The following is a 14,658-nucleotide window of genomic DNA, read 5'->3' on the forward strand; positions in this document are numbered from 1 at the left end:
GTGACAAGTTGGAATTTAAAATGGAATATTAAAAAAATTATCTATAAAATAAATAATAAACAATCCAAATAAGTCAATTAGATTGGTTGGCGAATATTTTGTTTGGAGATATGAATCTGAACCAGAAGCAAAGCCAGATTCATTTTAAGACACTACTGGTTACAGATCCTTCACAAACCAAACGCTGCGTTTTTTTAATTATTATATCTGTTGGGCTTTATATGTCAAAGGCCCAAACTATGTTGAATCACGAAAACCCATTTCAGTTGTGAAAATTTTAGAAACCGCTGCGTTTTGATTTTGTCTCTTTTTGTTGGAGTCGTTGCTGCCGCCGGCGTTATCCGTGAGCTTAGGTTGGTTGCAGCAGTGTCTATGTTGAGTCTCCTCTCCTTCCGCTCCGTCGGCGTTCACCTTCTTCGACACGTTTCTCCGATTATAACCCGAGGCGGAAGAATCTCAAGACCCGTCTCTAAAAATCTATGCTTTGTCTTATTCTCTTCCTCTCCTAAAACCCCTCTTCTTAAACCTCGCGCTGCGTTATCAGGTAAAGGGGCCATTGAAAACGATTCCGTAGGTTTCTAATTTCATCTCAATCCTATTGCTAATGGGGTTTTTTTCTTTCTTTTGTAGAAGACAACTCTCTAGTGTTTAAAGGAGATGAGCGTGTGCTGGGTCTTCTGGGGAAGGTAGACGATGCGTTCAATAACGTCGATCGGTTTCAGAGCACAAGTACCATTGTGGCGATCGTAACCCCCATCGGTGGGCCACCTGGTGCGGTGGGAATCGTGAGATTGTCAGGTCCTAAGGCTGTGGAAGTTGCTAGAAGAGTCTTTCGTTCTGCTAAGCAAAGGAGGAAGAAGGAGGACTCGGATTCGGATTCGGGTTTATGGCGGCCCACGAGTCATTTCGTGGAATATGGAGTTGTTGTTGATTCAAGTGGCAATGTTGTTGACGAGGTAGAATTGAAAAGTTCTTTAATTTGGCTAGTTTACACTTCTCTGTTTCGATTTCTTGGCCCTCAAATTACTGGCTTTATGCTTAGATCATGATTTTAACTGAGAAAGCATTTGAATTTTACTTGTCATTTCTAGTTGTCTGCTGTTGTACACATTTTGGTTAGGTTCTGATCATTGAAGTGTGGCTGCTTGTTAGGTTTTAGCTGTGCCTATGTTGGCTCCTCGGTCATACACTCGAGAAGATGTAGTTGAGCTCCAATGTCACGGGAGCGAAGTTTGTCTGCGGCGTGTTCTGAGGACATGTGTTGAAGCTGGAGCACGATTAGCAGAACCAGGTCAGATACTCGAACTATTTCTGTAGATTTCGTCATTGAGTTTCTTTAATTATGTAAGACTTAATAGGAGGGCTTTAGCTATAAGATTAGTAGAATCAGGCTCTTTAATCAATGCTCGATTTACCTCTGTGAGTTTTACTTATAGATTCTGATGTTTTGCTGAATTTGCGGTGAATTCAGGAGAGTTTACACTTCGTGCCTTTCTAAATGGGCGTTTAGACCTATCGCAAGCTGAAAATGTCGAAAAACTGATTTCGGCCAAGTCTTCTGCTGCTGCAGATGCTGCTTTGGAAGGGATTCAGGCATGCATTTTGTGTTTTTTTAATGATAAATTGTATTTAATAGCTTAGTGGGGCTTTGCCTAAGATCATTCTTAATAACTTCCGAGTTGTTCTCTATTCTTTGTCTTTAGGGAGGGTTTTCATCTTTGGTGAAATCATTAAGAGCACAATGCATTGAACTCCTCACTGAAATTGAAGCTCGTTTAGACTTTGAGGATGAAATGCCGCCATTGGATATAGACTCAGTAATTAACAAAATAAACAGCATGGCTGAAGACGTAGAAAGTGCATTGGATACAGCAAACTATGACAAGCTTCTTCGAAGCGGGTTGCAGGTAAATTTTAGGAATAATATGTGTCTTGTACATGTTTGAAGCTTTTTTAAGTGTATATGGTATTTCATATTTTGTTTATCTTTCTTACTGAAACGTTGTAGATAGCTATTGTTGGGCGTCCCAATGTCGGGAAATCAAGTCTTCTAAATGCTTGGAGCAAAGTATGGAACAGAATGATCTTTATTTTTCTTTCATTGTAAAAACTGAAAGTTGCGGTCTATTTATTCAAATAGAGTCACATTTCCACTGGTGCTTTAAATTTAGCGTGCAGAGTGAGAGAGCCATTGTTACAGAAGTTGCGGGAACAACTCGAGACGTTGTGGAAGCTAATGTTACAGTCCGTGGTGTGCCTATCACACTTCTTGACACTGCTGGTATCAGAGAAACCAATGACATTGTCGAAAAAATAGGTCAGTATATAAGTATACTAGGGGAATCTTTGCCAAAGCTCAGATCTTGATAGAGAGATATTGAAAACTTTTTGCAGGAGTTGAAAGATCAGAAACAGCTGCTAAGGTTGCTGATGTAATAATCATGGCGGTGAATGCTGTCGAAGGCTGGACTGAAGAAGACACTGAGCTGCTACATAAGATTCAATCTGATAAGGTAAATTCGATATTCACCTTTTTTCTTTTCTTCTTTTTCTCCCCACTACTAGTCTCATTTTATGACTTTTTTGGGGTGTCTTTCATTTGAAACAGCCTATGATTCTGGTGATGAACAAAATAGATTGTGCTCCTCCTGATTGTTGCGATCAACTGCTAGAAGATCAGAGAAAAAAGGAAAAAGAAGTATTCCATAAGTCTGTCTTGACATCTGCAGTTACTGGTCAAGGAATTGAAGAGCTTGAAGATGCAATATTGGAGATTCTTGGCCTTGATCGTGTCCCCAGTGGAGGACATCAGTGGACCGTGAATCAGGTCTGTCTACCTTTAAAATTATGTTTCTGTCCATGAACTTTTGAATGTTACATTTATCACCCTTTCTTTTTTGTGTTTTATGCAGAGGCAATGCGAGCAACTGGTGCGGACGAAAGAAGCGCTAGTGAGGCTGAGAGAAGCAATCGAAGATGAGCATCTTCCGATAGATTTCTGGACGATCGAGCTGAGAGAAGCTGCTTTGGCTCTTGCTCAGATCAGTGGAGAAGATGTCTCTGAAGAGGTCTTATCCTCCATTTTTGCTAAATTTTGTATCGGTAAATAAAATCAACCGTTGCTACTTTTTATCAAAGTTATGCTTATTAACCCTCCTCTCGTCTCACTAACAAGAAAACATTAGTCAAAAAAATAATAATGGAAAGGGGAATACTAATGGAAAAGAACATACCAGACCAAAAATTAATTATAATGAAGAAAGTGGACCAGATGTTGAAGCCCACTAGTGAAAAAGAAAGGGCCCACTATCAACTTCAGAAATTGATATTTGGGACCAATTGGTGTTTGGTTACTACTGTAGACTAGTAATTAATAATATACTTTTTGCTATTGTGTCCAAAACACACGAACCAATCAGAGAGAGTCTAAGAAAACTAAATTAAAATTTAAACGTCTCTTCTTCACTTTTTTGACTCACCTGTGTCCACTTGTCCTCTCAGTCATACCAAATCATCTAATAGTACCACCAAACTCCACGTCAGCTTGTCATTTCTCATTTCAAAATAAACCCAAAAAAAATAGACACAAGTTTTTTTCATCAATCGGTCGTACTTGTATACTACATATAAGCAGTAACGGATCTCTGATAACGTAAACAAGGTTGTAAAAAAGTTTATACGGATCTCTGATAAAGTAAACAAGGCTGTAAAAAAAGTTATAAACTGAAATTTAAGCTGTTACCAAATAAAGTAAAACTGTATAAAAGAGCGGAAAGCTTTACAAAAAAATTGAAAGTCAAGTTTTTAATAGTTTTTAGTAAAACTTTTTTGATTGTTAAAAATTCAAAGTTGTAACATTTATACTGCTTTATTTTTGTTCACCAATCACACCGAATGTAAATCTATAAGAAAGAATTGTATAAAGTAAAAATTTTGGTAAAACTTTTAGTAAAATTATTGTGATGGATAAATTTTAAAATTGTATATTTATAAAGCTTTGTAAAATTGTTTTCAATTAGACACAACGAATCACACATCTACAAACATAATCGTGAGTTTTTTTTCCGATTCTTGTCGCTCAATCAAATGAATTTTTAATGTCTATGAATTGTTATCTTCTCTTACCATCATTTACTAGCATATTTTGCCATCCCGAAGCTCTATTTCATAACATTGTATTGGTGGGTAATGTCTAATGTGTAAACCCCATTCAGTGAGTTGCCAAAAAAAATAGAGTAATATTACTATTCTGTTTTTGTACCTTCATTGTCACCCACATTTTATTATCATTAACCACTAAATTTTTTCTTATCACATTCTATAGCCAATTAAATGAATTAGGTTTAACTTTTGTTTTATGATTGACTACCTTGGAAGAAGAAAAAAAACCATTGAGGATGGGAAAAATCTCATGGAGATCTACGATGTTGAGACCGACCATTGTGGTACAATGTGCCACTATGTTTTGTCTCTAATTTTAATGTGTAAAGAGGTCACAATGCACCAATCAGCATAAGCTTTTGTTGTGATTTTCGATCACACATATTTTTCTTTTTAAGGAACCCATGAATAGTCTTAATTGTTTTGGCATTAAATCGTCATACATTAAAAAAGTAAGGTAAGAAAAAAAAAATGTTGAAATCTGATGGGAGAGATGTGAAGTGGAGAAACGAGAGAAAGGCTCTATAAAATTGCAAAGGCCAAATTGAAATTAAAAACATTGTTGTCACAACAGAAGGTGGTCCATTTTCTTTGGTAGCCCAGACGTTAGGAACCAAACCAAATAACAACATTTCCTTTTCAAAATTTTCAGCAATATTTTTCTTTCATGTCAAATTATTATTATTTTTTTTTTTAGAATTTGAAAAAGAGTTTTATTTATTTATTTATTTATTCTTGAAATTATTATTGTTATATTTTTTTGGACTTTACTTTCTTAGAAGAAAGTGACTGGGTTTGAAATCGACAAATAATTCCTGGGGGGCAACTATCGTATGATGTGGAAAGTTAATTATTGTAAATTTAGTGGGTCCAATTAGGCCCCTAAACGGGCCCTTCTGGAATGATTTTTTGTACCGTGAAAGAAACTGTAACTTTTGACGAATACGATGATTTTTTAATTTAACAATCTAGTTAGCATTTAGGCTATTTAGCAATATTGTAGATCTCTGTTGTCTTTAATGAAAACTAATCAATGCTTAGAAATAGTATTAAAGTTCTTTAAAGAAATCAGTTGCTTATGTAAAAACTTAACTATTTTTTTTTTTCTTTTTCTAGATTTGTTTTTAATCATAGCTTTAGATTTGTCTACCAAAAAAAGATTATAGTATGAGATATATGGAAGAAACATTTCGGAAATAATCTACTCAGCGGATCTATTTTTAACAAAGCTCGACTACTAATTATCACGAATTCTATGATTTACATTACATTATTAGAAAGTACAAACAGAGTTTAATGCAAAAAATGTTCTTTTAAAAATTAAATGTTCAGAATCATGACGTGGCATGATCGTGACGAAAACAAAAACTAAGATGAGATAAATCAACGGTCTAGATTGATTCCTCAGTTTATGGTTTCTTCTTTATCTTCCCTGCTCTTCTCCTTCCTCACTCCCCCTCTCCTCTTCTTCCCTCTCTCTCTCTCTTTTACTCTCAAGATTTGCTCTGTCCAGAGCTCCAAGAAACAGAACACACGACACACACAACAAAATTAATATACGATGTTGCTTGGAAAGAGACAACGACCACCGATTAACAGAACAACAAGTCTATCAGAGATAAAGTTCGATCTGAACCTTCCCAGCGAATCAGAGACATCAGATCAACAGAATCCACCTGCTGTAGTAGGACCTTACGTTTCCAACGGTCAACACGTGACAGCAGACGTTGATCAAAACCGTGGGTTCTTAGATCAACGCCTCTTATCTATGGTCTCACCCAGAGGTAACCTCAGGAGACACTCTGGAGATTTCACCGACGCTGGACATTTCTTAAGATCTTGCTCACTTTGCGAACGTCTTCTTGTTCCTGGCCGTGACATCTACATGTATAGGTATGTATATATTCTCAAATCTTGACTGTTGTAAAATTTCATAACATAATTTTTTATTGTAGTAAATTTTGCTTTCGTGACGTTATACTTACATTGATATATTTATGTTTTAGACATTTACTAATTAGCTTCGAATGACATATCCATTATGTGAATGAATTATGATAATTACTTAATATGTTGTTATTAATTGGAGTATTAATGATAATAAATTGTGTGTAATTAAAAATGGCAGGGGAGATAAGGCCTTTTGTAGCTCAGAGTGCAGGCAAGAGCAAATGGCACAAGATGAGAGGAAAGAGAAGGGTAAATCGGCGCCGGTGAAAGAACCGGCCGTGGCAGCCCCAGCGAGAGCGAAGCCTGGCAAAGGGAGAGCTGCGGCCGCAGTGTAATCCCCCCCCCATTTTCATATATATAATTCTATTATATGTGTGGTATTATATATGCTATGTGTTTGTATATGATTATGATGGGTGATTACATACATAAAGCATTATGCGTTACTTAACTGTGATTAACCGTGTTAATCACCCTCGTGTTGTGGTTTGAATTAGATGATTTTCGAGGGTTCAAATTTTACAAGTTTTGATCTATTTGAAATAAAAATCAAATGTATGTGAGACTTGTCTTTTATTAAGTACTTAAATGAGAAAAATTTAAGATTACATTATTTGCTGTGAATTTATGTGGGCGAGGTTTCGTTTTAGGAGATTGGAGCAAGATATTTTAGAACCAACGATAAAAACAAAACGAGACTGAAGAATAGTAGCTGTAATATTTTTGTATCATAGGTTTTTATAACATCGGAGATTACGAAGAAATATTTCTTGTTTTAAGAAGAAACCCTTAGAGAAACCCTTGACCCCAATGGGCCCACCGACAGAAGAAACACAAAGCCTCACGGTGGATTGTTTGATCTCACCTTCAAGTGCAGACTCGGACAGAGAGAAGATTAAAGCCATCCTACCGGACCTTGAACAAGAAATCTTAGACATCAAACTGAGTAAAAAAGGCGCAATTGATACCTTTGTGTGGCTCCCCACAAAGACTGGGATATTTTCAGCCAAGTCGGGATACTATGAAAGCATAAAAATCAACAACTCCGACGCCCCACTTCCTCCACCTGCAACAAGAGAATTCAATTGGTCAGAATACATTTGGCACCTGAAAACTTCACCCAAAAACAAGCTACTCCTACGGAAAGCAGTAAGAGGTGCCCTATCTTCACGCGAAAATCTGCGAGCAAGATCAATCAATATTGAAGGTCAATGCCCTTTCTGTGGATCAGAGGAAACCTCAATCCATCTGTTCTTTACATGCCCGTTCGCTGTACAGGTGTGGAAAGCAGCCCCTTTCAAAAACCAATTACCCCAAGGAAGTATCCACTCAATCCGCGACTTTATTGAAAAGGCTAAGATACTCGTGTGTTTACCACCGAGTGGAGTAGGACATGGCCCCCTATTCCCTTGGATCTTCTGGGCGATCTGGAACACCCGCAACCACAAAATCTTCAATAGCAAACCAACATCACCAGAAGAAACCCTAACTCGAGCTATAGCACTAGGACGGGAATGGTGTGAAGCCCAAGAGTCTGAGACACCTCCTCAACCAAGGTTAACTCAAACTTCCCCTACTTATGCAGGATCTGATATGATCATTTGTAACGTAGATGCGGCTTGGCAAAAAGAGACAAAAACCGCAGGATGTGGTTGGATCTTCCGCAATGAAGCAATCCGCCAACACTGTATAGGATCTGCACCTCCCTATGGATCAGATCACCACTAATCGCCGAAGCAGTAGCCTTGCTCCACGCCATACAAGATGCTCACAATCTAGGTTTCCAAAACCTCTCTGTCGCTTCAGATTGCAAACAATTAATTGAAGCCATTCACTCGGAGAATCCGCCTAAGGAACTCCACAGGATAATCTTTGATATCCTCCAACTATCCTCTTCGTTTTCGTACATCAAATTTTCTTTTGTCGCTAGATCTTGTAATCGAGAAGCCGATGCTCTCGCTAAACAATCCCTGCAATCCCTTGTACCAGACCTGGTTTAGTCCCAATTCTAATTTAAAGTATTTGGTTTGCACAAAAAAAAAGAAATACAAAGGCAGCGTAATTAATAAATTGATGAGATATACTCTTTTAAAGTAAAAACAAGTATTTTTTTTTTTTTTTAAATCATACATTAAATCTGGAATGAATAACGTTTATTCTAGTGGAAAATTAATTCCAAATTTTCAATCTAGGTTAACTAAAGTTGATGTATAAGTTTTGTACTGGCTGTTGCCTTTATGTGCTTTTTATACACAAATCATGTAGTATTACACATATACCGATTTATATATGTCCGTATGCTATATTATATATTCATATGTAAATGTAAATATATTAAAAAAAATGTAAATATAAAATGAAATAGACAAATGTTAACTAAAAATACGATGCTGATCGAGTCAGGAATCATGCCTAATCAGCATGGTCCCAGTATCCACCCAATGGAAAAATTTAATAGATTCTCTTCTTTTTTTTCTTTGTTGTCTTTAAAGTTCGTTACAGTTTTGACAGATTCCTAATGACAATTTTTTTTTGTCTGTGTTTCCCATTTGTGTCATAACCTTTTTTATAAAAAAATACAAACTTTTGGAAAGTAGTTCGTTTTTATTTCTAACGAGATATGATTAACGCGACCTTTTAACACTTTGTTGAATACTTACTCAATAATACAACATTATACAAGTATCTAAGCAAGTTGTGAGCAGCAAAATAATAAATGAAAGTCCACATAAGCATTGATTAGTTGTATCTTCCAGAACAAATTCTCTTCTGTTTTGTTTTCTTTTACCATGAGAAAAATCTTTATAGGAGTATTTTGTATAAAAGTGTTGAAACAGAAAATGTCCGTATTAACAATCTATGCTATGAATGGATTTTTATATCACACATATAGATTGCTTTGTGAATAAACTTTGTCGTAGCAAGTTGATATTTAACATTTTAACGTACAAGGTGAGTAATAGAATAGTCTACCACTTGGCCAAATTGGCATGTGTCAGCATCAAATTTGGCCAACTATCTGAATTCCAACGTCTCTTTGATCTCTCCAACCTAGCATTCACGCTCCTTAATCATTGTTTTACGAAACAAAAGCTGTATAATTATGTTTTTGTTTAAAAACTACAAATTAAAGTAGGCCTGGGCGTTCGGCAAGAACCGAGCAAACCGAACTGAGAAAACCGAGATTTTCGGTTATCGGCGCCGATTTTGTGAACAGAAATAAACCGATCGGCAAAATAATTTTGGGATTTCGGTTAGTGATTCGGTTCGGTTCGGCGGGCTATAACCGATCGGTTATTCGGTTTCTGTTCTACATCACTTCATCTCCTTCTTCATCTGTAAGCTTCTGTGTAATTTGCAGAAGGAGAAGTGCGGCCGCCATTAATCATTTCACCATTGATTAGGTTTAATGACATACATATTTAATTTGTTTTGAAATTGGGCTACTTCTAACTGTTTTGTACCAAACCCAAAAGAAATCTGACGGGCCTATGTTTTAATAAGTCAACAGTAAAAAAATATGTGGCCCACTAGTGTTTTTATCCAGTCCAAAATGACATTCTCCCTCTTGTTAACCCTAAGAATCCTTCAACTCTATCTCTAATAATCTTTTGTCAGGCGTTGAACGTCACTCTGTGAATATCGCCAACACTCTATCGTCGGAAACTGAGGCTAGTTCAATTGCATCAACTCAAAAACATCTTTGTCTGCTAGATTACAGTTAGTTTTCTTACTTATCATCATTTTTTAAGTTTCACTCTTGAATTTGATTTGGGTTGTATTATTTGATTTCTCATGGAGATTAGAGCGAATTAAAACGGGCTTTTTTCCTTTGATCTATGTTGACAGATCTCGCCGGAATACTCATCGGACAAGGAGATTTAACTATCGCATGTCATTACCGTTGCCGTTACCGTCTCCCTCGCAGCCTCGCCGTCGGCCACTTCGTCAAAACCCTAGTTTGTTAATGGAGATTGGTTTTATAATTGGGATTGTTATTGGATTTTTATATTCAGTTGAGCCCATTATTTGTATTTTGGTCTAATTCGGTTAAAATAAACCGAAATAGAAAAAAATTCGGTTTAGTTCGGAATGGATTTCAAAGCTGATAACCGACCCGAATAAACCGATTACCGATTAAACCGAACCGAATTATAATTCGGTTTAATTCGGCATAATTTTTAAAAAACCGAAAATCTGAAAAACCGAATAAACCGAACCGATTAAACCGGATAAACCGAATGCCCAGGTCTAAATTAAAGCTCTATTTAAAGAAGTCCAAACTATCTATTAAAAAAATTGTTGGCATCTTTCTCGACCAAAGTAGATGGTAAGAATTTGAGAATAATAGCATGCTCTTTATCTATTTAATTTGAAATTACTTTATGAATAAGCCGGAAAACAAATGACAAGTTGAGATAGTTTATTGTTTCTAATTAAGCGAAAATCGAATAACCTGCACAAGTGATTCATTATTGTACATTACATGTGTGTGATGTATCCATTGTGATACAAGATTTAACTTCTATATAAGATTTGTGTTTCTGATCTGAGATTCCAAAAGGGAGAGTTAAGACAAGAATGCATATTTTCACAAAGTGATCATATGACTAAAGAAATGTCTGAGCTAACAGCTCGAATAAGGCGCTGGCTACTAGTTAAATAAAATAGAGTTTGTGGCTATATCTGTATATGTGTGCTAATGTAAGTGGTTTTTGTTTTTTAGGAGGGGATACGAAATAAGAAATTGTCCCGTTACTCTATGGTTCTACAATTCTAATATTCTTAAAAAATATTGTAAGTGTGGGGATAAGAATATTAGGAGTACACGTGCAAATATGCCATGCATCCATTATTTTAATCTCCCTAATCCAGCAATTGTACAATAAATGTCATTGATCCTTTTTTTTACTTCGAGTCTAATATATAGGGTTTTATGATATAATACAAGGTTAAGTACACTTGAGAAAGGCTAAAGCTGTATTTTATTAAATGGCGTTAGTGCTTAGGAGTTAATTATTACCGTCGTCGAACTTTGATGATATTAACTTAATCACATCTAAACTCTAAAGCACGGTCGTATGTATCTTTCCGTTTGTATTACGACAAGACACTAAAATAACACTCACGCATGTTATTTTCGCCTTTATGTGAAACTTTTGATTGAAATTTTTTGTTATGATCTTTTCATGCATTATTTATTTAGATCTATCACAGTAGTGTCGGCCCGTTTTATGAATTACGGATCGAATTGTTTCCATCCAAATTAAGCAAAGACAAGTGGGAACAGCTCATGGGAGGGTCCGAATCATATAGCTTTCTAAATTGTTCATTTAATTCTTAAATTGGACTTTTAACAATAATCTCACGTATGTTTATTAATTAAGAGTATACATAAAACAAAACATACTCAATTGGTATCTCAATTATTTTGATTCTTGATTTGATTTAGATATTATACTTTCATGCCTCTCCCCACTTGCTTTAGGTATAAAAGTCCCTCACATTTTTCTGTATAATAACTAAAATATGAACTCTATTTACTTTACAACCACACAAAGCACTAGAATGGTTTGAATACGTATGTATATAGGATATATTCGTCTTATAGTTTGTCTTTAGAGACGACGACCTGCGATTTGATAGGAGTGTGATGATTTCAAATATGCTTTTACTATTGGAAGATATATATATATATATATATAAATGTATGTCTACATTGTAGTTTATCGATATCTTTCTCAAATCATATCTGAAAACCACAATCAGGGACCTATATATATGTTAAGAGTTTCCGCTTTTAGTTTCAGTTTCACCTAATTTAAAAATATACTATTATATTATTACAAAACAAAACCAAAAACAAAAAAAAAAAAGGAATATGATTACAAAACTTGCAAACTGCAATTAGTGATAACCAAAAAAGTTAACAAAGCCCAAAAGGTTAGGGTAATGAATCAATTTGAATGCATAGCAGTAGGCTACACCTACACATAAATGAATCACACTGATCCCACATACTGAATGAGTAAAAAGGCTTTGTTAGAGCTGAAAATGTTTGTGACATAATGGGCTCAAAACCAATAATGGGCCAATAAGAGATCCAAGGAAACATATAATGGATCTTAACTCAGTTTTTTTTTTTTTTTTAATAATCTCAAATAATTATCGTTGTTTTGGCCTTTTCATTAAAAAAAATTATAAAAAGAGAGCATTTAATTTTTGTTGGGTTGATGCTTTTCTTGACATGTGAGCACCGACAGAGAGAGTTTAACAAAACCACTACTACTATCCAGCTGCAATCACGCAAACGCACCGCCTTTTTTATTTGTTCACTTTTGCCAACTCATGTTCCATCCAATCACATAACGCCACGTTATCATAATCTTATACTGAACTGACGAAAGAGCCCCTGCTCTCATACTAAAACCACGATAACAAAACACAGATTAGTTTATCTTTTTAACGGTGGTGGCTGATCTCACGCGCTTTCATCATCTTCCTTCTTGTGCCTAGACTCGCTCCTCCATTGTCTTAAATTTTCTCACTCTCTTCATTTCCTTCCTTCCTTCTCACTTCAAAAATCCCATTAGTTGTCTCTCTCTCTCTCTCTCTCTCTCTCAAGTATCGAAAAATGGCGAAACTGGTGATGTTGTTGGTTCTTTGTATCTTGCCGGCGATTGCCGTGGCCGCAAGGAGGGGAAGTATTGGTAAGAATACAATGGTGGTTGAAGGTCGCACTTACTGTGACACTTGCAAATTCGGCTTCGAGACTCCTGAATCCTCCTACTTCATCCCCGGTATATCTAGATCTCTCTCTCTATGATCCTTAGTTTCTGCTTCCAGATCTGAAGCAAGTGTTTTGATTTCTTTATTCTAAAGGATTCGTTTTTAGATCTGTGTTCTGAATCTTGATTTTGATGGATCTTAGAGGTTTGTAATTTTGTAGTGTTAACTGCTTTTTGTTCTAGATCTGGATCTGAAGTTTACTACTACAACATAGTTGATTGATTCTTTATGTGTTTTAAGAATCTTGATCTGTTTCAAGAACAAAACAGAGTAGGGCTAAAACAGAGTAAAAACTTGTTTTTTTTTTTGGCTTGAAGTTCACAGATCTTGATTGTGGTGGTAATGGTTGTATTTTACTATATATATATAAAACAGGTGCAACTGTGAAGCTTGTGTGCAAACACAGACAGACAATGGAAGAGGTTTACTCAGACGTGGCTGTATCTGACAAAAAAGGAAACTACAAGTTCGTTGTCCACGACGATCACAAGGACGAGATGTGTGACGTTATGCTTGTGAAAAGCTCTGACAAAAGCTGCGCTAAAATCTCCGTCGGACGCGAACAGTCTCGTGTGATCTTGAACCATTACAGTGGCATTGCCTCGCAGATCAGACATGCCAACAACATGGGATTCGAGAAAGACGTGAGCGATATCTTCTGCTCTGCACTGTTTCAGAAGTACATGGTTAATGAAGACGAAGATGATATTAAAAACCATCTCTAAATCATCTCTCTCCCTCTGTTTAATCTTATGATTTGCTGTTCTTTTTATCATTTAATGAGTTTCGGGTTATGAAGGAGCGATATATTTGTATTTGTTTGATTACTTATCTGTCTTAGATGATGTGATGATGACTCTGGTTATCGGAAACTCTGTTCTTCTTATATATATATTGATGCGTCATTTCCTTCTTTAGGAAGTGTCTTCTCTTTTATTTTAAAAACAACTCTTCATTCTTCGTCCGATCATGGCTTCGGGTTCGGCCTTCTTACATATTCACTATATATTTTATGCAGGCATAAGTTTAGAAATTGTAGTAATTAGATATGAAGAGTTAAAAGCCTAGAGATAGTCATAGTCTCGAAATATATACACTAGGAGTGTAAAAATAAAAACTTTTCACAGCGAGCATTATTAACCTGAGCACCCGGTTCGGTGGCTGATCTTAACTCAGAACCATGAAGTGACCTTATATGTTGGATCCCTGAACGGTTACTTAGCATCTCCTTAAGCCTTTTCATACACATCAAATAATCATCATCAATCATCACCAATGGTTGTTGGGGAAAAAACTTAAAAGCAAATTACTTTAATTTCACATTGACCAACCCCCAACAAGCTAAAATACATCACCAAACTCAATACCCCATAATACAACATATACATAAGAAAATAAGAAGCTTATGTAAGTTAATTTATATGAAAAAACTACATATATGTACATACATGCTTTCTTGTGACAATTACAACTCAATTCTTGTCGTTAATAAATTATCGTAAATATTTGTAAAATAATCGTAAAAGACAGTAAAAAACAAATATCAATATTAAATAAACTCCAAAAGATGAAAAAAAAAGATTAAAAAAAAAAACAAAAACAAAAAAGAATCACGAGATATTGCAGAAAGGGCCAAATAGGCAGAAACCTGAAAGGGTGAAACATAACTGGAAATTGCCAAATGTCAAACCCAGTTCGTCGCCGTCAAGAAAGCTATACACAAACAAAAGAAAAAAACAATCAATAAACCCTAAAATA

The 14,658-nt window shown here is 35.7% G+C and overlaps 4 protein-coding genes across 5 annotated transcripts; all 4 read left to right on the top strand.

Moving 5' to 3' along the window:
• On the top strand, window positions 287-3,154 carry LOC104751696 (tRNA modification GTPase MnmE-like). Of its 2 annotated transcripts, none has more exons than XM_010473698.2 (10): window positions 287-544; window positions 634-956; window positions 1,153-1,291; window positions 1,472-1,593; window positions 1,704-1,907; window positions 2,009-2,068; window positions 2,179-2,317; window positions 2,395-2,513; window positions 2,609-2,827; window positions 2,913-3,154. In XM_010473698.2, exons 1-10 carry the CDS (start codon window positions 373-375, stop codon window positions 3,108-3,110), a joined length of 1,695 nt encoding a protein of 564 aa, XP_010472000.1. In that variant the 5' UTR covers window positions 287-372; the 3' UTR covers window positions 3,111-3,154. The 2 variants fall into 2 exon arrangements, with proteins under 2 accessions (XP_010472000.1, XP_010471999.1); XM_010473697.2 differs by having other exon boundaries at window positions 289-544; window positions 631-956.
• LOC104751697 (protein MARD1-like) lies at window positions 5,598-6,647 on the top strand. Its single transcript, XM_010473699.2, has 2 exons — window positions 5,598-6,054; window positions 6,290-6,647. Exons 1-2 carry the CDS (start codon window positions 5,723-5,725, stop codon window positions 6,444-6,446), a joined length of 489 nt encoding a protein of 162 aa, XP_010472001.1. The 5' UTR covers window positions 5,598-5,722; the 3' UTR covers window positions 6,447-6,647.
• LOC104753903 lies at window positions 6,922-7,839 on the top strand. The gene has a single exon (XM_010476086.1). It carries the CDS (start codon window positions 6,922-6,924, stop codon window positions 7,837-7,839), a length of 918 nt encoding a protein of 305 aa, XP_010474388.1.
• On the top strand, window positions 12,566-13,815 carry LOC104751698 (major pollen allergen Lol p 11-like). The gene is made up of 2 exons (XM_010473701.2): window positions 12,566-12,911; window positions 13,276-13,815. The coding sequence occupies exons 1-2, from the start codon at window positions 12,746-12,748 to the stop codon at window positions 13,623-13,625; spliced, it is 516 nt and encodes a 171-aa protein (XP_010472003.1). The 5' UTR covers window positions 12,566-12,745; the 3' UTR covers window positions 13,626-13,815.

This window comes from Camelina sativa, chromosome 16 (assembly GCF_000633955.1).
Source record: "Camelina sativa cultivar DH55 chromosome 16, Cs, whole genome shotgun sequence".
NCBI lineage: Eukaryota > Viridiplantae > Streptophyta > Magnoliopsida > Brassicales > Brassicaceae > Camelina > Camelina sativa.